The sequence below is a fragment of the Peromyscus californicus genome, unplaced genomic scaffold (assembly GCF_007827085.1).
Source record: "Peromyscus californicus insignis strain IS unplaced genomic scaffold, ASM782708v3 Scaffold_8__1_contigs__length_139910024, whole genome shotgun sequence".
Lineage (NCBI taxonomy): Eukaryota > Metazoa > Chordata > Mammalia > Rodentia > Cricetidae > Peromyscus > Peromyscus californicus.
Genome location: NW_026294606.1, coordinates 118,346,348 through 118,367,925, shown reverse-complemented (window position 1 = coordinate 118,367,925; position 21,578 = coordinate 118,346,348). Strand labels below are relative to the sequence as shown.

Here is a 21,578-nt window from a genome sequence, read left to right as displayed (position 1 = left end):
AAACAAAAGCAAAAAAGGTCAACTAAAATAAACCAAAGTGGAATAAGGCAGAGTTTTGGGGGCCTTGACAGGCATGGGAGTTTAAGTTTTTGAGAAATAAAAACAATGGACATATATGAATGAATATAAGTAACACAGAGAGGACACTTAAAGGTATCGATCACATCGGGGCCACAGTGTTCCTTTAGGCAGGGAGGGAACATTCAGGCCATGATAATATAGAAGCCAAGGGCTCAGGGACAGAGGACATAGGCCATATACTGCCAGACTCATGGGACAGGGGCAACAAAACCAAGCATTATGTCTGTATGTCTGTCTCCCTGTGATGCCCCCTGAAGTCCTTCTGCATGAGAGCTGAAGAACTCTGGAATATGCTCACCCTGTCCAAGTTTGCACTCAGAGCTCTGGTCTGGTTTCAGCATGTCTCCTAGCATTGAATGCCACATCCTAGACTGATACCAGAGCCCTAAAATACCTGCTCAGCATTACCAATGGAAAGTGTGGTGGTGGGCAAACAGGGCCCTGAGCCCCTGTTCAGTAGTTACTTTAGAAAGCTTCCAATTATTAATCCCTCCTCTGCCCCATGTGGTGTAAATTGTCACTGTGAAGAGCTTTATCAGGGATTCTCAATGCAAATTTACTTGGAAAGTTTGAAGCTTCTTTGGAATGTAGTCATCTGGGTACACAACCCTTGATCAGAGCAGGGAGGATGATGGTTGAGCCTCTGTGGAGTGCATCTAAGAAGTCTGTATGTTCTCACCATTGGAATGATCCAGCCAAACTCCTGCTTGTTGATGCCCACCATGTAGGGCACAGTGTTGAAGCTCTTCTCAGCCAGGATCTCTTCTGGAGTCTTTGGCAGGAACACTCCATCAATGGCAGTGGGCAAGAAGGGATAGGCCTAGGGAAGACAGAAATGTAGCCTCTACTGACTATTCTGCCCTGTTACATCCATGTCCTCTCTGGCTGTCTGAGGGCTTGGCCAGCATACAGACCACCGTGGCTATGGCCACAGAAACTCAGTGCCTTAAGAGGAACTTAGTCTGGGACTCTCTAAGGGGTCAGCACGTCAAGATGATTATGGTAAGAAAGAAAGGAGGCCAATTTTTATCCAAGGTAAAATATATACCATATAAAAATGTGTCTGAAAGTTTAGAGTATATATTAAATCTAAAATATCCATTTATGTGTTAACTTGGGTTAATTATTGTAGATAAGTCTGTAAACTTGTTGAAAATATTGAACTCTCCAAGGGGAATTTGGGAGTTAGTTTCTGGGAGCCCCTGCTCACAAAATTTTTTATCATTCTTCTTTTATGAGTTAGTTTATTTTTAATGACACCTTATGCAACACACCTTTCTTACAAATTAGTAGTTAAAAATTGAATTCATTTATAACAAAGCACTGTTTAGGAAAGGCTTAACATGTTTCTGATCCTAGTTCGGGTGAATATAGATTTATTTGGTTTCTGTCTCACAATTCTGCCTTCTACTATGTCTTTCTTTTCCTTTCCAATCTGAGTCACACACATGACCACTCTCCAGAATGACATCCCCCTGACTCCCACCACCTCCTGACAGTGAGGTGTTTTCTCTTTTGGATGCACTGTGATGCTGCTGCATCAGTACTGAATTTAAGACCAAAAGGATCACACCAGAAGCTGAAGGAAGCTCCTTCATCACATGTGTTTCCTCTGTAATGTGCCTCACATCCATCTGTGCTTGGGGACACTGGACACTTCATCACTCTGCTGGGGAGCAGCTTAAACAGAGAAATTAATTGAGAGAGTAAATGATTGTCAAGATGAAGCATTGCACAGACCATGACGAGGTTACTTCTGAATATGGGAGAGGAATCAAGAAGATCTAGCATTTCCTCCATTTGACTTCAGACCTGGGCATGACATGATGAGCTTCTTGCTGCCCAGTGCATATGGTGCAAAAGACCTCAATTGTTTCATTAGTGTTGAATTGGGGTTGCAAGTACATTTTAGCACGTGACTTCACAAGTAGAGAATCTATGACTAACGAAGGTATATTGCATGTGTTTATCTCTATCTAAACCTGAGTGCTTTGGGATACAAAGTTAGTTTTTAGGGGGCAATGAGCTCTTTTCTCAAGGTGTCCAAACTTAGGCTGCATTTACTATTCGAAGAAAAAAATCACAAGTATCAAGCCATAATCAAGTAGGCTGACCATATAGAATGTGTCCTGGGCACAGTTACTGCTGCCTTAGAAAAGGCCAGGTGGTGCAGGGCTCCGTGGAGAACTGCTCCCCTGAAGGGGCCACAAAGAGCCTGCTGTTTGCCATCTGAGCAGGATCTGAACTAGAACATTCTATGCAAGTAAGGAAAAGGGCAGGCATTTCCACACCGGGAAAGGGCCCAAGCCAAGAGAGCAGAGTCAGTGTGCCAAGCTAAACCATGATGGCCACAGAAGCCTGGGCTTGGAGGCCTGCTCTGGGCCAGGAGAGAGAGAGAGTCAGAGGGCAGAGAACTTTTTCTCTCTAATATATGGACCATCTCTGGCATTCAGAAATGTGTTTAAGTACTAATTCCATGAAGGAAAGGTGTTTGTCTTTATTCAACATCTGTAATCCAGAAAGCAGAGGTCCTTACCACTTTTGGGTCTCCAAGCAAAGTCAAGATTTTATCAGAAGGAAAATGATATATTCTAATTTCTGTTCATACAGACAAGTCTGGTAACCTCATGAGGAATTGGAGTGAATAGAGAACATGAAGGCAGAACATAGTAAAATTGCAAAAGCCAGACAACAAGAGACCATGTGGAGCAGCAAATGCGTAGAAGACTGATATCAGCAACCACAAGGCACATAGTAATTGCTAAACTACCCGTGAACACCAAAAACTCTGTGAGGCCAAATGCATTGCCTGCTTGAGTTAGAGGCCAGTGGAGTCCTTCATCTTCTTCATTATCTCACTGATGGTTAGCAAGTCCTCTCAGAAATTCCTTCAAAAATATCTCGACTCCAATCACATCTAACCACTACACTGCCGTGTAGAGTCTTCCTGAACCTCTTCTGCCCTTGACTTATACAGTGGATTTCTACACTGCTGCCCAAATGGTACTGCAAAGTGAGATATGATGCCATATGCTTGCAATCCCAAAAGTTGAGAAGCTGAAAGAGGAAGATCACAAGTTCAAGAGCAGCTTAGGCTTTGTAGTAGGGCTATGTCTTGTATCAAAATGAATAAAACAAGGTAACTGTGATGGTTTGAATAAAAATGGTCCCCATATGCTTATAAGGAGTGGCACTATTGAGAGGTGTGGCCTTGATGGAGCAGGTGTGGCTTTGTTGGAGGAAGTGTTACTAGGGGGGAGGCTTTGAGGTCAGAAGCTCAAGCCAGGCCTAGTGGCTCACTGTCTCTTCCTGCTGCCTGCAGATCAAGATGTAGAACTCTCAGATCCTTTTCCAGCACCGTGTCTGCCTGCACACCACCATACTTCTTGTCATGACAATAGTGGATGAAATCTCTGGACTGTAAGGCAGCCCCAATGAAGTGTTTTCCTTTATAAGAGTTGCCATAGTCATGGTGTCTCTTACAGCAATAGAAACCCTAACTCAGACAATACTATAAACATCTAAGATTACTTTTTAAAGCCCACTGAACATCTATCTCTTGCTGAGTCAAAATCTAAACCTTTCAAATGTTACTAGGCTTTGCTCACTTCCTTAGCCTGAAGCCCGTGTTTCCCTCACCATCTCCTCTCCAAGCACTCTGGCTTTGTGCAGCAGGCTTCTGCAGATGCTCTTCCCTCTGCCTGCAATACTGTCTCCAAATTTCCGGACATCTGGCTTTCTTCCTAATCAAGTCACCTCCTATTGGCTGGGTATATCAAACTACTAGCCAACTCTGTCCCCATCTCCCAATTTATCCTCTGTTTGTCTGACTACAATCAGACACACCCCATATTTTATTTGACCTTCTTTTGTACTCTTCCAGATCTCGGAATGGAAAACATCAAAAAAGGCACAACGTATCATCTGTGCCACTGCTGTGCCCAGCTGGTAAATCATCTCTTGCCAAATGGTAAACCTTGGATGAGTGGCTGAGTCTCACTTCATCCTCACAGGGTTTTCAGGGAATTGCTGGGATTCCCAGGGAGAAAGCCAAGGACAGAACTGTAGAGATTACACAGCTAATATCACTAAATGCCAACCACTGCTGCGAGGTGGGAGGGAGGAGATGGAGCACACTGCTAGAGTTTCCTGAGTACTAGAGGAGGCTGGGGTTGTCAGGAGCACTGCACTGGGAGTCAGGACAGCCACACCTCTAGTCTTCCTGCCTGTGTTACTACAACAGGTAGCTTCCCCTCTCAGGGCACACAAGGAATGAGGATAATATCACAATGGAGATTTTGTATTCATAGCTAATTGGAGCTAAACACTGTTAATATCCAGCATTTGTAACTGAGGAGAAAAAGGGTCCTTACCTCTTTTGGGTTTCCAAGTAAGTCCAGTTTAAAAAGATTCTATAAAGATAAAGGCAAAAGATGTGTTAAAAGCCTTCCCTTTACAAAAGTTGATCATTTGAACTCCAAGATCCCAGGGTACTCCCTCCCTGAGCTCTTCCCTGTCTGTGTTATCTGGGAATAAGCATAGAGCAGAACAGGGTGAGGGAGGCACAGCAGAAGCAAGGGGAAAGGCCATAGGACCCAGAGTCAGGATTGGTGGAGCCCTGGGGAGGGTGTCTGTGGCCAGTGTCTATGTTCCTCTTCATTCTGTCCCCCTACTTGTTCCTTCTGGTAACAATGCCTCAAGTTTCCTCAAGGAAAGAGTAGAATGATGTGACTGTCATGGCAGGGACTGGGTAACCTCATGGGGAGCTGGGGTTAGATGTGGGTTGGACCAGACAGACGAGATGTTTCCCTGTCCCTCATTTCTCAAACCCAGAGTTTGGATATTGGTGTGTCACTTAGGGTGACCATGTCCCTGAATGTAGATAGTGGTTCAAGAATGGATATTTAATGGCATCTACCAAAAAGAGTCCTGCAAATCCGTTGCTGACATTTGGAGAAGAGATGATTTCTAAGTAAATAGAATGTGAGTTTAGAGCGCTATTATCTTTTACTTCCCTAAGAGACATAATTATTTGGATAGAATATAACAAAGAATGGGGAGCTGAGATAGAGACAGGCAGATTCTCAATGATACCTTCATAACATCTGGATCCAGCCATGTCTTGAATTCTCCATCCAGAACATTTCAGTTACCTGAAGATTCTTTTGCAACTACTTTTTTTTCCTGATCTAGAACCCTTGAAATGAGTGCTTTTATCTTGCATCAGAAGATCCTGATGCCCACAAGCTCGATGACACTCCTTCCAGCCCACCCTCTCCTTTGCTGTGTTCACTAAGATTGCTGTGGTTATAATACTGAGGCAGACAAGCACAGGGGATAGTTTAATAACCCGTGACTCTGCTTGACTTAGGCTATGGATACGTGTCTCTTCTAACTATGCACTGTTAGTCTGTCCAAGACAAGACGACAGCTGAGCAGATGAAGACTGGAGTCAAGCATATGGAGTGATGGCCACTAGAGTGTAGAATGGATACACTTACCATTTTTTGTGAGGTCTCCATGAGTTCCTCCTCTGTCTTCTGGCGCAGGCAATGAACCATAACAGCTGATGTGGTAGTTTTACATCCAGAAAGAGTAGCAACCAGCTGCCAGAGATCACAGGCAACAGCAGAGGTCAAGAGCAATGACTATACCCTCCATTAATGTTCATTAATGTTTTCTATCTTGTATCCATTTCTCTATCTATCTATCTATCTATCTATCTATCTATCTATCTATCTACCTACCTTCTATCTATCTACCTACCTTCTATCTATCTATCTATCTATCTATCTATCTATCTATCTATCTATCTAATATTTATCAAATCATGAAGTTCTGGCTGGTCTTGAACTTGTTATATAGACCAAGCTTGTCTAAAATTGACAGTAATCCTCCTGCCTCTGCTTCTCAAAGTACTGGTATTATAGGCATGTGCCACTGTGCTCAGGTCCCACAACCAAATTCTAAAGACAAGATAAGTTTGAAAAATGTACTTGTGGTGGTTTAAATGAAAATGGCCCCCATAGACTGACAGGGAATGGCACTATTAGGAGGTGTGGCCTTGTTGGAGTATGTGTGGGCTTGTTGGAGGAAGCGTGTAACTGGGGGTTGGCTTTGAGGTCTCAGATGCTCAAGCCACACCTAGTGTGGCAGTCTCTTCCTGCTGCCTGTGGATCAAGATGTAGAATTCTCAGTTACCTCTCCAATACTATGTCTGTCTACATGCCACCCATACTTTCTACCATGATGATAATGGACTAAACCTCTGAACTGTAAGCCAGGCCCAATTAAATGTTTATAAGAGTTGCAGTGGTTATGGTTTCTTTTCACAGCAATAGAAACCCTACAAAGACAGTACTCTAGCCCAGTTAAGTTTGGATGCTGATCCTACAGAGTGTTGTCTCTGCTACTAACTGGAATAGTGAAATGAGTTGGATCCGCAAGCAGTATCTCTCCTTCACTTCCCAAATAATTGACTGTAGGTAAGCCATAGAATCTCTTTTTGCCTCAGTTTCTCCGCACATAGGTGAGGGTGATGATTATGCCTATTTTTAAGGAGAGCTGATTGATGTATATGATGTGACTTTCCATACTAAAACATGTGCAGAATTGCAGGACATCTACACAGTATTACTTACACACAGGAACTTTAGAACCTGCATAGTGTGGTGTAGATGGAGCCATAGCAGTCCTCGCTACTCAGCTGTTCTCACTTCAGGCATCCATTGAGCACCTAAGTTGAGCCCCATAGGAAGAACAACCCCTGAGGACCCCATGAGAGCAAAGGACACAGATGCTGTCCAGAGTGGTACTTACCTCAGCGATGGGCTTGACATCTTTTGTAAGGAGAGCAGCAGTGAGGGACACACCACTCTCAGAAATGGCCCTGTGGAAGAGGTTCTTGGCCAGAGGAGACAACACCTGGTAGGGGAGGGGAGAGGAGGAGGGTAAATCTTACAAGAGGGGTCAGTGGCTCACTTGCTCTTTAAGGTTTCCTCTAGCTGCTCCTCTGCCCTGGCAATTCGTTTGAGGACTATGGTGCTGTGGACATGACAGACCATCATGTCTCCTGATCTGCTTCCCAGACATCTCTTTGGTTTGACATCCCCTCCCAAGAGAACATCAACAGGATGGAAACAGAGGCCAGAGTAAGAGGCAGAACGAGAATTGTGTGGCAGATGCTCGTGAGGACAACTGGAAACTGCCCACAAATTCTGTCCTATCACTTCTATTTGTCAGAATATATCCTAAGAATAAAGATCATGGAGGCCTATAAAAACGTCAAAGTGCTTATTCTTTGTTATAAATAGTAAAACTCAAGATTCTAATGTTATGAAATTTAGCAATAAGGATTTATTCTTACCATGAAATACTATGAATACTAAAAGATAATACTAAAAGAAAATGTTTTTTATATACAGAAAAAATATTTATGCTGTATTACTATATTTTAAAATTTGCTTTGGGTAAAAGAAGACCAAGTGTAACAAATATGTACTCAAGAGAAAGAGAAAAAAAGAGAGATTATGCGTGGATGGAATGATATAGACAGTTAAATAAAATAAGATTAGAGAAATAAGAATAAAAATACTGTAGTAATAATCCCTAGGTGGCAGGGAGATGGACGACTTTCTCCTTTGAGTTAATTTGTATTTTCTTTTTTCTTTACTTAAGCATTTCCCTCTCTGAGGGAATATATGTTTGAAAAATGCATTCATATTAATTTTCTACTCAGCCCCAAGGCAGTTTCTTACAGTTCACAGGTTCTTCTGTGTATTCTCTAAACATCACTCTGGCTCAGTCTCATACACCAAGACACTGTACATCCCCCATCTGCATCTGTGACCCATGTCTCTGCTCCATCTCTTCCCATTCTACCTATTCCTCCACTCCCACACCTACTTCCCCAGGACATCCTGGTTCTTTACAGTTGGCTGCCCTCCCTCTGGGGCATGCAAAGCTGTCAGACCTCAAGGGGAGTTCCCTTCTGTCTTTGGACCTTAACTCTTCTCCATGAGTAGATCTGGCTTGAAGCCAAACCAGGACACCTGATTTAACTCATGCTGGAATTTACACTCTTGTTTGTATTTTTACCCACCACTACATTTCAGGAAAAAGTGTGTGTGTGTGTGTGTGTGTGTGTGTGTGTGTGTGTGTGTGTGTGTGTGTGTGTGTATGCATGAGAAGGAACTGGAAATTCTTGAGTCTCCGTATATGAAAGTAAGCTTGAGTTTCTCAAGGCAAAGGGGTCTTTGGTCCTTAGGTCTCTGTATCTGATGATTTGTTGTGAGTACAGTCTTGTAAGCAAAGATGTTCATGGCTGGATTGGATAGTGGATGGTTTTTAGGAGATGCAGACACATCAACCCAGGAACACTTACAAGAGCAGAGACACTGAAACCTCCTGCTGACTCTCCAAAGATGGTCACAGAACCCGCATTGCCCCCAAAGTTGGCAATGTTGTCCTGCACCCAGCGCAGTGCAGCGATCTGGTCCAAATGACCCCAGTTCCCCCGGCTGTGCTCATCTCCTGTGCTGGAAGAGAACAGATCAGAGTTAAGGCAGAGATGTCATGGTAAAGCTTGCAAGGATCGCAATACCTCAAATGGGCTGGGGGCCCTCAACAAGCCCCCCAGAATCTGGCTGTACACTGCATCCCTGACACAGAAGTCCATCAGAATCTCATTTTTATAGCATTGATCTGTGCGGGGCTCTATGCTCATTTTCCAGCAGCTGTGTGCCAAGGGGCCAGTACATATCCAGCACCGCTCTGAGCTAGAGCACAGCCGGGAAGATGCCCCAAATCTCTGATTATATTCAGCTCACACTGTAAACCATGAACTAGTGGTTGAAAAGAGAATGATTCCAGATAGTAGAAAATGAAAATCAGGCAAACACCAGGGCAGATGTGGGCCTGTGGGGGTGATGCTTTAGGTCTTTTCACTGGGAAAGGCCTCTTTGAGACACTGGGGTTGGTGGAGACCTGAATAAAACGAGGACACAGGTCTTGTGAATATCCAAAGAATGAAATTTCACTTAGAAGAAGCAGCAGGAGCAAAGACTCCAGGGTGTGTGAACAGTAGTGTAAACATAGCTGCTGTGAGCCTTGGAAAGTGCTTCTGTGTCATTATAAGTGACATGGAGACATTGTTCAGAGACATCACAGGACTTCCTTTCTCATAGAACACTCGAGTGAAACAGCCGTTGTATTAAAATGGCAGGTTTGTAGTGATAAACTATTCTAATGATTATCCCTGCTACAGCCTCAGAGCTTTGAGTAGAATGGTAGCAGAGGGTCGTAGTGGCTGCTCTGGCATGCGTAAGGCTGTTCCCCAGGAGTTCATTGCTAGGATTCCGGTCTCTTTTGTGGCATGGTATTATTTGTCTGTGAAAGAGCAAGTGACAGGTGAGGTCAAAATTGACAATGTCCCTGAGTCCACAGCTCTAAGAGGGGTCTGTACAGAACTCGTGGGACCAAGTTCACCAGAAGTAACTTTGTTGTAAAAATAGCAACATCTGGGCTTGAGAAATGACTCAGTGTATAACAGCACTTCCTACTTTTATGAAGTATCCAGGTTCGATTCCCAGCACCCAGTGGCATCTCACAATTAGCCATAACTCCAGTTCCACAGGATCTGAAGCCCTCTTCTGGCCTCTAAGGCATCAACTACTTGGTTCACAGACATATATGTAGGTAAAACACCCATATACATAAGATAAAAATAAATACATCTTTTTTTTTTTTTTTAAAATAGCAAGACCTCCCCTACCCCTAGCTTTCCACCTTGTCATGTGGTCTTTTCATGTACATTCTGTTCTTCTACAATGCTTTTTTCCTTCCAAGGGCCCTGAACAGTAGCCTAGTTGATGAAACTAGCCAATCTTCCACTTTCAGCCTCTCAAACCTTCTGTTAAATAAAACTGCTTTGTAATTAACTAGCTTTGGGTATTTTTATCTTATTAACGGAAAACAGACCAATATAATGGCTAATGTGGAGAGAAGAAAGTACAGTTTCTTACCTGAAGAATCCCCAGATGCCCAGGCGATACTGAATGGTCACCACCACCACATTTTCATGGGCAGAGAGGGCCAGTCCATCATAGGTGGATGCCCCACCCACTACCAGTCCACCTCCATGGATCCACACCATGACCTGGACAAGAGCATAACCAACCTTGTGCAGTGAGGCAACTTTTGGTGCTGCTGGGGAGTCTGGGCACAGAGAGCAGACTTGGGAACACAGTCAAGATTGGTTTGGTCATCACTCTCTAAGCTTTGGTCACTATGGTCATCACTCAAACAACACCAATGCCCATCAAAGCCATAGCATGTATCTATCTTTTTCAAACTCTCCCAGCTCCTGCCCAGGATGTAATGTAACTCGGTACTCCCTGTATTTCTCATTTCTTATTTGCTCCCAAGACTCTCAAACTGAGAACATGGTCATGGGAACAGCTCACAGGTCAAAGATTTTGACCTTTCTCACACCCAGTCTTATCACCCTGTGCCTGGGTGAACATGAAAGGGTCAGCTCTTGTGCTCATCTCTGCTTCATCTCCTCTCAGGTAACTCCTCAGTGGTGAACTAGACTTTCCAACAGGTAAGTGATTTTTCTGGGGAGATACATACTATCCTGATGACACACCTTCCAAATGTGCCTCTTATACACATCCAAATCTCCCTACCCTTCCGATCCCATCTCATACTTGCTTTCTCCAGAAAGTCTTCGGTCTTTTGTTAGCATTATCACTGAACCAACTATGTCCCAGATACTCCAATAAACTTGAGCTTAAGAGGAGGTATAATTCACGTTTTTTTTTTTAAATTTAAAGATTACATCAATAAGGGGAGAAATGAGAGTGTGAAAATAATATCCAGATAATCTTACTAGTGAAGATCAAAATTAGTACACAGATCCAGAATTGTTCTAAACAATAGAAATAACCTACCCACATGGTAGGGAAAGTAATCTCCTGTGTGACAGATAAGAAATGTAGCTCTTTGCTGAGATATGTCAGAAAACAAGAGGCAGAGGCAAATCTTCCATCTGGCCCCAGCCCCCAGGGGCCGAGCTGTTCAACCCCTGCTCATGGCTGCAGTGTATCCAGTCTACTGTTAGGCCTGGACCCAGACGGTCCTGTAGGTCTGCAGTGTGTCAGCATGGCTGTGTGCACTCAGGCAGAGCCACGATGCACCTTGCCAGCCATTGAGCTTTTGTATGACGATTCCCATGTGAGGAAACAGCCTGAAAGGTTAAGAAATGGTTCTCATCTTCTTAAAAGCAGACCCAGGTTTTAAACACAGACCCCATGGTGCTAAAACCCATGCTCACAGCTGGAGAGTCTCCTAGGATTTCTCCTGTCATGGTGCCCTCAAGCTTGTCTCCTCCCTTGGGGATTCCTTCAACCTTTAGGAGAGACTGAGTCAAAGCCATCTAATAGTGAAGGCTGAACCCAGGAGTGGTGGACAACAGTGTGCTCAAGAGGGTGTGATGTAACTGCAGACCCAATGGCAAGGTCCTTTGAAGCAGGGCTTAAGTTTCTCTTTTCTTTAACCCCAAATCCAACGATCGTGCATCCGGATTTACTGAGTGCACTATAGAAAATGGTGATGTGTGTGACTAAGGTTTAGCCTCATCTCCTTGTGACCGCTAAGCATAAGAACTACTTAATTTTAGCACACAAATCTACAAGTCTCCCCCATGCCAGGGCTTCCCACGAAAGGGCTTCTGGCAAATTTGTTGGGTGTTTGCCTCTTACAAGTTAGGGACCACCTTCTTCTTCAAAAGACCCCCTCCCAACCCTGTGATCTGTACCTGGGAGCCTGTCCCATGTCTGGCACTGTGTTTTCATGTGAAATGACTCACTTGATCATCAGACCATGCCAAAGGCAGCTAGATAGGGAAATGAGCTATTGCAACATCCCAGCATGCTGCCTTAAGGCAGGGAAAGTGCTGAGGAGATTGTCTCAGCAGTCTCACGCCTAAGTCCCTCACGGGACAGTGAGTGCCTTCACCAGGCAAAGAAAGCTTTCACATTTGTCACGCATGACCTGAGAATGAAGGTGACACATAACCTCCCTCCTGGACACTGTCTAATAGCATGGATATGATGACTGGAAGGCCTGTGTCCTGTGAGCACCCTTTCCATGAACCCTCCCTTCCCTACCACAGCCTCAGTTTCTCTAACTGCACAGAGAGATTTAGGTTGCTAACCTTCCTCTGAGCGTCCTTTTCAGTTCCAATTTTAAAGAACCATCTCTTAGTCTTTCTGGAGATCAGAGTCTAACCTAATAATGAAAACTAACCATTCTTTTCCTTTTATTTGTGTGAAAAAAAAACTTAGAAATTTAAGATGTACATTCCAAATGTACCATGATCACCACTGAAATTTCTTGTCACTGGAAAAATCTGAGGTTACATTGTGAAAAAAAGCTTTGGTTCTGGGAATCAGCCCTGATTGGTGAGTCACTGCTACCGGCTGCCTTCATTCCTTTCTGGTTGCCCAGAAGAGCTGGAGCTGGAACTCGGTTATCTGGTCCAGCGGTCCCCATACTCACAGGCAGTCGGCTGTTCTTTGTCAAGTCGGCAGGGGTGTAAATATTCAGGTAGAGACAGTCTTCAGAAAACTGGAGAGGGATGTTCTCCTTTCTGTTGGTGAAAAGCTCTGAGAGCACCTGTCCTCCAACTGCATCCTGGGAGCACCTGGGAGGGGAGAGAGAATAGCTGAGGTTCTACTAGATTGAAATTTGAAATATTGCCCAGGACCAGACTATATACTCTGGGTTTTGAGCACAAAACTGAAGCTATTCTCATGGGACTGGAGTCATTGTCAGGGATAAGAGAGTCTTTAGGTTCCTGGTGAGACTTCTGAGATTCTAGATTCTTCCAAGACTGCAGAGGGAGGACTTGGCATCTCTCCCTTCCTGGAGCTTTTGAAGTACTGTGGACCATGAAGAGAGGCACTCATATGCTGACTGATCTAGACAGTGGAGTTCCCTGCACTGTCTGGACAAGGCCCTGCACCCTGCTAGGTTTGTCCGGTGGGTTGTGGGATGACAGCGCTTCTTTAGGTTAATATTCCTTCATTCTTGGAAGTCTTCCATTAACCAAGAAAAAGACCTACAATGACAGACAGCTTGTCACAGGCCAGATGTGCATCTTTGGGGGACACAACAGGAAGACATCCTTCTGGTCCTGCCCCCACCACTGACATATTAGGTAATCTTGGCTGAGTTCCTTGCTTGCTCTGGCTTTAGCCTGCCATGGCCAGGCAAGGTGAGTGATGTCTCTAAGGGCCTCACCATCTGGCCTGCTAAAGGTTCTTCCCTCTTCCTATCCCACTAATAATCACTGTGGGCAGCCCTGGTGAAGGGTCCCACAAGTCCAGTGCAGAGTGGAATTGGTAGCAATAATTGAGTTCTTTGGAGTTCCAGGCACTGATAAACATCTCCTTGAGCAGGAAATCATTTAAGACTCACATCAGCCCCAAGTGTCCTTTATCCTGTTTCACAGATGGAGCCTGGCTTCCAGTATATCAAAAAGAAACCAGAGGTGGTCAGATGCCATGTTTCCACAGCTGTCCCATGTCAGAAATGGAACAGGAAAGGCAACTTTCAAGTCTTTGGCTTAAGTAATTTTCCTACCCAATGGGAGAAAGGATCACAATTCACAGAAATAGAAACTGAATATTCAATAAGGGATGAAGAGTTCAACTTCATTAGTGTTTAGAACTTTCAAATAAAGACCAACATTGCATTTTTTTTATTCTTACAATGTCATGTTGCTTAACACATTTTTTTAGGAGGGAAAAACCTGGGTAAAGTTCCACTGAATGGAGGTTTTCATGTTTACATGGGAGAAGCATGTGCAATTTAGGTATTTCTAGAAACAAACTTGATCAAATTCACACTCTTTGACTCAGAAAAGTCACTTCTTGAACTTATCCCCAATTCTCATGATTGTGTGTAATGATTTGTTTACAGCAAATCCATCATCATGTTGTTATATTGTCAAAGACACTGAAAGAACTTAACCCAAACAAAGGATTGGATGCATAAAGTCTAGTTTCATTTCTAGTTTAACATAACTGCTAAACATTGGTTGCTACATTTATACTGTAGAATAATGTTGATGTTGTAAGTGCGCAAGGAGTCATCCAAATTTTCTGTTTTAATGATCCCTGTATAAAGCAAGACAGACTCAAACAAAAGACTGGAAATGCCACAAAGATACCCACACAACAGACTGCTGGCAATGGTCGAGAGACAGCCCGAACTGACCTACTCTGGTGATGGGATGGCCAAACACCCTAATTGTTGTGCTAGAAACCTCATCCAACTACTGAGGGATCTGGATGCAGAGATCCATGACTAGGCCCCGGGTGGATCTCTGGGAGACCAATTAGCGAGAATGAGGAGGGTTTATATGAGCGAGAATTGTTGAGACCAAGGTTGGATAAAGCACAGGGACAAATAGCCAAATGAATGGAAACACATGAACTATGAACCAATGGCTGAGGGGTCCCCACTGGATCAGGCCCTCCGAATGGGTGAGACAGTTGATTGGCTTGATCTGTTTGGGAGGCATCCAGGCAGTGGGACCAGATCTTGTGCTCATTGCATGAGTTGGCTGTTTGAAACCTGGGGCCTATGCAGGATTGTTTGGCTCGGCCTGGGAGGAGGGGACTAGACCTACCTGGACTGAGTCTACCAGGTTGACCTCAGTCTGTGGGGAAGGCTTTGCCCTGGAGGAGATGGGAATGGGGGGGGGGGGGGTTGGGGGGAAGGTGAGGGGGACGGGAGGGGGGGAGAACAAGGGAATCTGTGGCTGATATGTAGAACTGAATTGTATTGCAAAATAAATTAAAATAAATAAAAAAAACCCTAAAAAAACCAAAAAACAAAAAACAAACAAACAAACAAAAGACTGGAAATGCAACCTCCAATGCCAGCAGTAATTCTGTGTAGCTGAATTGTACATGATTATTACCTTCATTTACATTTGTGTCTGTGCTTTCCCTGACTTGAGTTTTCAGTATTTGCAATCAGAATGGAAAAAATAGCAAATGATATTTTCAGAAGAAATGAATGCAATGATAAGGTGACAGCCAAGAGTGGAATATCAGAAACCCCCAAAAGTACCTTGTTGAGGACACAAATACTGTCTGCACTGACATTTTTAGGAAGCTATCTGGACTCCTTAGGCTTTTCCACTTGGTTCCAAGATTGACTGAGGGATGCAACTACTGTTCAGCTGTGACTAGGTGGCTGTACAAGACCTGGGTGTGAGAGCTTGCAGTCACCCTCCCTGCTTTCTTCACTCACATGGCTGCACCACCCACTCTCAAGCAACACCGAGGTTCAAGACAGGAGAATAAGGCATCTTATTTTACTTCATCCTCTTTACTCGAAAGAAGTCTACCCCAGGAGCTTACATAGGAGGATAGGAGGTGGCGTTCTTCACAAAGTTCCAGGGCTCTGCAGGCTGTGGAGGAGCAAACCTCAGGGATCCAAGAGGAGGCTTGGCAAAGGGGACTCCCAGGAAGACGGCCACAGGCTGTGCGAATCCTTCTAAGCTGACATACTTCCCCAGGACTTTGCCATGAGCAGTGTTCACCACGGGTGGTGAGGACGGGTGTCCTGCTGGACAAGAGAACATGAGGATACATCAGTAAGGAAAAGGCAGACCTGACATTCCCAGTGGGTTTGTCACTTTAGGACTGACAGCATTGATAAAATCATCCGAATCCTTCTGGATCACGCCTTTAATTCTAGCACTCGGGAGGCAGCGGCAGGAGAATCTCTGTGAATTCAAGGCCAGCTTGGTCTACAGAGAGAGTTTCAGGACAGCCAGGGCTACCCAGAGAAACCCTGTCTCAAAAAACTGACAAACAAACAAAAAAGCATCCAGCCTTAGACCCTGCAGAAAGAGAGGTGCTGGGCATGAATACGAGCTTTGGTTTTCACTGGAAGTGTTCATCCATTAGAATCCGGGGTACTGAGCTGCAAACCGATGGACAAGAGGTGGACCCTGTCCTCAGGAGGGCTCACCTTGTAGGGAGAGCAACAGACACACTCGACTTAATGTTGAGATGCATGAGGTCGCATCCTGAGATGGAGCCAGGAAAGGGATGCAGCGTGGGAAAAGGGAGTAAGGCCTCCTAATTGGTCACAGAAGAGTTGTGACTTTTAGCATGGGAATGAGGGAAAACAGGAAAGTGGTAAGGGTGGGGCTGCTGCAGCAGGAAGGAGAAAGTGTTGTGGCTCACAGACAGCACAGCACCTGGCTGGGAAGGGCAGGTGTCCTGTGACTGCCATCAGGAGGGTCCATGAGAGAGAAAGATGATCCTGGATGAGAGTGCATGCCAGGGAAGACCCTGAGTGACTGGAAAAGGGGTTTTACCTAGTGGATAAATAAATAGCAGAAATAGTTGTGATAAAGCAGACAAGAAGTTTCTAGAATATTCTTTTTATGGTTCTGAGCGTGCTCTTCCAGAGGGGAGAGACTGGACATCAAACCTGTCTGTCCCATTGTCTCCATCTTATAGAACAGTCTCTGCAGCTTCCTCGACATCCTGTTTCTACTCATCGTGGGACCTGCACAAACCAAGCTGGTCTTTCTTTACATGGCTGAGGGACTTCCTCTCGGTCACGGTCACCCTGATGTCTTCTCTTGTCTGACCTCAGGAGCCTCAGTTTGTCAGAACAACCCTCATTGGGCAGGCCCCGCTCTCTCTTTCTTCATCTGTTTTCCTTTGAATACAAGCAACATGTCATCTTCCTCAAAACGTGTGGCCAGAAAAGAAAGGGAAGTTCCAAATTTAGTGAAAAATGGCCAATAGAACTGGAGACTCCTCGTGGGAATCCAGTTATTATGCCTTAGGCTTCCAACAGCTAATTGTAGATTGCGAATATTCATGTTGTTGTTAACTAGTTAATACAAAAAAAAATGCCAAGGTGAACTTTCTGGTAGATATGTACACACAGTCTCTACTTTAGAATATTCTGGAAGACCATGGAGAATGGGGTGAGAGGCTGACAAGTATATAAGCAGTTCAAGGAGTCGAAGGAGGGTAAAGTCTGAGCAGAAATAGCCTGGGGACTGTGTTAGCTCAGCAATGACCTTCTACCCTGAAGTGGTTAAAAAAAGATTACCCATGGTCAAATGCCTTGTATCAAGCGGATAAACAACAATGGCACGAATATTACGCAATTATGTATTTAAAATTGTGTAATACGTTACACGCATTACTGAACACTTACTGTGTGCCCAAGCACCTTCAGTCTTTTTTAGACAACTCCTCAAAGAAGCCTTGCCAGGTGCCTACTCAACAGGCGAACAAGCAAGGCTTCAAAGCAACACGAACCCACTATGTAAAGGGGAAAATAGGATGGCGTTGCAGGGTAGCCAGCGCCGAAGGAACTATCCGCTCTGGATTTCTGTCTCTTCTTACTCTGCCTTACAGTTTGTTTCAAGTCTTGCACTGTTACACAGGCAGAAAAAGATAAAAATCCAGACAGAGCTTTTGGGGTTCAGATGGCTGAGCACTGGGCTAGACACCAGAGTCAGAGATAGACCTGGGTGGGCATCTTTGACCTTCGGGACTGCATTCCAAGGTTGCCTCAGTTTTTCCTCCATGTAGTGGTACAGATATATGCCAAGACCCCTCATTTCACCTCAGCACTAATGGTGGATTTTGCTTTCTGTATCTGCTGCTTTGGTGCATGAGGCTCTGCATATCCTGAGGGGACTATGATCCCCAGGGCCTAACTAGTACAGGCCTCACCTCCCAGCTTCTTACTTTATCTGAGTTTCTTTTCCTGGGCCACCCATCTGCCCTGATCTCCAAGATCTAAATACCAAAAGCCTAAAGACAGTCTTCTATCTTCCAGACCCCCTGAACTGCTCCAGATAGCCATCCCCGTGCACCTCACTCCTCCTCTCCTCTTGCCCCTGTCCCTCCTGATTGACCCCACTCTTTCCTCTTCTGCACCATCCCTGTGATCTGTCCCTGTCTCTTGGGCGCTTGAGTAAAAATCATCATTTCAATGGTCTGATTTAACCATGTCAAAATTTCTATTAATGCGTTTTGTTTTCATCAAACCTGCCTCTCTCTTAACCAAACTTATCCTCTAGACCCAGGGCCGTCCTAAGTGCTGTAGAAACAACCACTCATTTTTGTCCTCAGTGAACGAGGAGGAGTTCCTGTCTTCTTTATTTTAGAGATGGGGTCATCTAGGCACTGCATCACCTAGGCACTGCAAAGTTAAGGATGTAGACTTGGAGTCATTGCTTGGGAGGGAGTCAGCCTTGTATCTTCTATTTATATTTTCAGCATTTTGCTCAGCTCTTTAGAACCTGTTTGCAGACTGACTAAGAATCACAGGGGAGCAGACTGAGCATTCACCAGCCTCCCTGTATTAGCTGCCTGCAGCTGGGTATCCAGTGTCTATCCTGCTCTGTATCTCTGAGAGACTTTGGACTTTATTGCACCGCATCAAGAAACCAAAAATCACCAAGAGACCAGGACTGTTTTGTCCTTGCCCTGCAGACACATCATCCACTTGTGCCCAGAACAGAGTGAAAAGGTACACCCAGACATTTGCAATCTGAAAAAACTTACCCCAAGCTCTGCAAGCAGCAAGAGAAAGCCAGACCAGAGGGTAGCGCCACATTGTGGGTGGACAGGACTCCGTGGGTCTGTGAGGTACCTGCTGCTGCTCTAGCAATGCTTCTGCTGTGGACCCAGGGACCCGCCTCCTCAAGTCTTGCTCAACCAGCCCAGTTATGTAATCTTAGATGACAAAAAAGCTCTCCTCTTCCAAAGAGCTCCCTGGGTCAGTTGGGACCTCCAAGCCACGCCCACCAAGAGTTTACCCACTTTATTTTGAACAGTCAGTACCCAATACTCAGATTACAAATGGCTAGAAACTCATCCAACTGCTTCTTATGTAAGCACTTCTCCTCACAACGCTCTTTGCTCTCACCTCAGCGCACCTTAAACTCTCACAAGCAGGAAGCAGCAAGCGAGTGCCTGCAGGTTGGGGGAGTTTGGGTCAGCCTCCCGGGACTGTCATTTCCTAGAATCCATGCTCTCAAGTTTGGTAGGAATCTCACCCTCCATCAATCTTCAAATGATTCCAAAATTATCTTTGCAGTACTCCTTTGCAGGCCCACCACACGGCACCTTCAGGGTCAAGGAAATTTACCCTTTAGAGTGAGGTCTTTTGAACACAATGTTCTTACAGTAAATAAACTCCACTGAGCACAGTCCTTGCCTCTAAGCGTCCATGTATACACGGATCCTTCAAATATTTACCAAGCTGCATGGCCTTTCTTTCATAGGAAGCTACAACAACAGCAGGTGGCAGTAGGTGCAGCTCTAGGATTGCTGGCTCTAGCCTGTTTCAAGAATGTCGCCTCTTCATGCTTTCGTAACTGGGTACCTCTCTTCACCCCCCTATGGTGTATTTGGTATGTTTTACGTAATCATTTATTTTTTAAGTCTTTGAGATGCATCACTGGGTTATTTGTGTTTCTATTTTCATTTGGTTCTAAGAATCTTTAGTTAAAAATTGGGAGATTTCAACTGATTCATTTTGGAAAAAGTTGTGTGAACTGATAGAATTACAGATACTCTACAGTTCTGTGAGGGACTAGTCTGTAAATTTAAGTCCATTTATGCATACTTACGTCTTTTTTAAATGTAGACAGCCATGATGTAGCTACTTTTGCTCTCAGCCCCTTATGTTGTACTTCCATTTTCATTTCATTTAAGGAATTTTGTAATCCTCTCCCTCTTCCCCCTATTTCTTCAATGAATTGTTGTTCATTGCAAATTATATTGCTCAGTCTCCATTATTCATACTTTTCATGATTTTTTTATTTCATTCTCTTATGATCTGACACAATGAAAGAAGTTATTGTAGTTTTTATATTTGTATTTATAAATTCTTTGTTTGCTAAGACTTACTTTATTATCTAAAATATGACCTGTTTGGAAAACATTCCATAAGATGATGAAATGAATGTGGATTCTGTGTCTGTTAGACGGAATTCTCTGTACATTTCTGTGAAGTCCATATGATGTATTGGGTAATTTAACTCTACTATTTGTTGACTTTTTTATTTTGATGATCTCCCTATTGGTAAGAGGAGAATATTGAAGTCACCCATAGTTGCTGTGCTACAGCCCCTGACATTACTGCTATGGCGTTGGTACCCTAACATTGTGTGTATTTGCAATAATTGTGTTTTGTGATGGGTCTGTGTACTAATCAGTGTCTCTTCTGACTCATTTTGTCATGAAATCTGTCAGGTCAGGTATGTCTACAGCTTCTCTTGCTCGCTTTCAGATCCTATTTGCTTGGATGTCCTTTCCCCTTTGTTTGTGGAAGTTTTTCATGGAGAGGTGAGTTTCTTGCAAGCAACAAACTGTTGAGTCCATTTTTAACAATCTTATCCGTGTCTTTCAAGTGGAGAAATAAGACTGTTTACATTCTTTGTTTTTAAGTAGTCTGCACTAGTTCTGCTGTTTTGTTTTCTTCTAGTTGTTTTGAGAGGGCGATGCCTGCCTTTTTCTCTTGTGTTTTCCAGAGGTTTGGCTACTCATTGATTTAACAATGCTTGATTTTTCATGATCCTTATTTGTTTATTTTCTCTTTCCTTGTGACTTAATCTTTCTCCTGTTGTCATGGTTTTTATCTTACTTCTGTAATGCTTGTTTAGCACTCACAAATTCCTTTAGTTATGTATTTTGAAGGGTTTTTTTCCTCCTTCAATTTTGAAGGATAACTTTGTTGGTATAGTAATCTAGATGGGCCGTTATTTTTATTTGGTAATTGAAAACAAAGGGGAAAATAGCAAAATGTACTAAAATGTTAGAAATTGTTAGGATCTGAGAGAAACCCCCAAGAAAGACCAACAGTCACGTATGCAATTTAGCAAGAGCATTTATTGTTTGCTGGGGTGGCAAATAGCAACCCCAAAGAAGGTTACAAGTTCCTTTTAAGCAGAGTTAGGGGAATTCCAGGGATGAGGGATTAATCTGGTGCTAATTGGTGGAGGAAAGATTAGTCTGGGAGCTGATTGGTGGGAGGCTGTAGTGGTTAGGGGCTTATTGGTGGTGGGGGGTCTAGTGTCTAGAGGCTTGTTGACAAGAGAGTAGGAAAAGCTGTCTTTAGCTAGCAGAAGTCTGGGGGGCATCTGCTGAGCCAGCAGAAGGAGCTTTGGGGTGTCTGCTGAGCCAGGGAGTCTGCAGGGTGCCTGTTGATTGGTTTTCCTTAAGTTGTGGTTTTTCCTGAGAACTGCTTGCTCAGCTCCAGCCCATTCTAGTGATCTGAAATTAAGGTCTGGTCCATGTCAGGGCTGCTAGGGGAGCCTGTCATGGCCCTGGTTTGGCCATTCGGTCCTCTCAGAAATCAATAAATGTTTACAAATAAATAACAACTATAATAAAATACAGAATATATTCAAGAAAGAGAACCATGAAAGA

General features: G+C 44.1%; 1 protein-coding gene across 3 annotated transcripts in view; it reads right to left on the bottom strand.

The window, feature by feature from the left end:
* The window catches only part of LOC128104254 (carboxylesterase 1D), a 32,645-nt gene extending 13,886 nt beyond the window's left edge, over window positions 1-18,759 (bottom strand). The window contains exons 1-10 of one of the 3 annotated variants that reach the window (XM_052729100.1): window positions 18,708-18,759; window positions 15,519-15,726; window positions 12,643-12,787; window positions 10,104-10,237; window positions 8,465-8,618; window positions 6,901-7,005; window positions 5,583-5,687; window positions 4,455-4,493; window positions 761-901; window positions 476-478 (exon numbers count right to left, since the gene is read on the bottom strand). In XM_052729100.1, coding sequence (XP_052585060.1) covers window positions 476-478; window positions 761-901; window positions 4,455-4,493; window positions 5,583-5,687; window positions 6,901-7,005; window positions 8,465-8,618; window positions 10,104-10,237; window positions 12,643-12,787; window positions 15,519-15,726; window positions 18,708-18,759 — 1,086 coding nt within the window. The remainder of the gene's footprint in view (window positions 1-475; window positions 479-760; window positions 902-4,454; window positions 4,494-5,582; window positions 5,688-6,900; window positions 7,006-8,464; window positions 8,619-10,103; window positions 10,238-12,642; window positions 12,788-15,518; window positions 15,727-18,707) is intronic. The other 2 variants (XM_052729097.1, XM_052729099.1) reach the window with 2 other exon arrangements.
* Window positions 18,760-21,578: the final 2,819 nt, after the last annotated feature.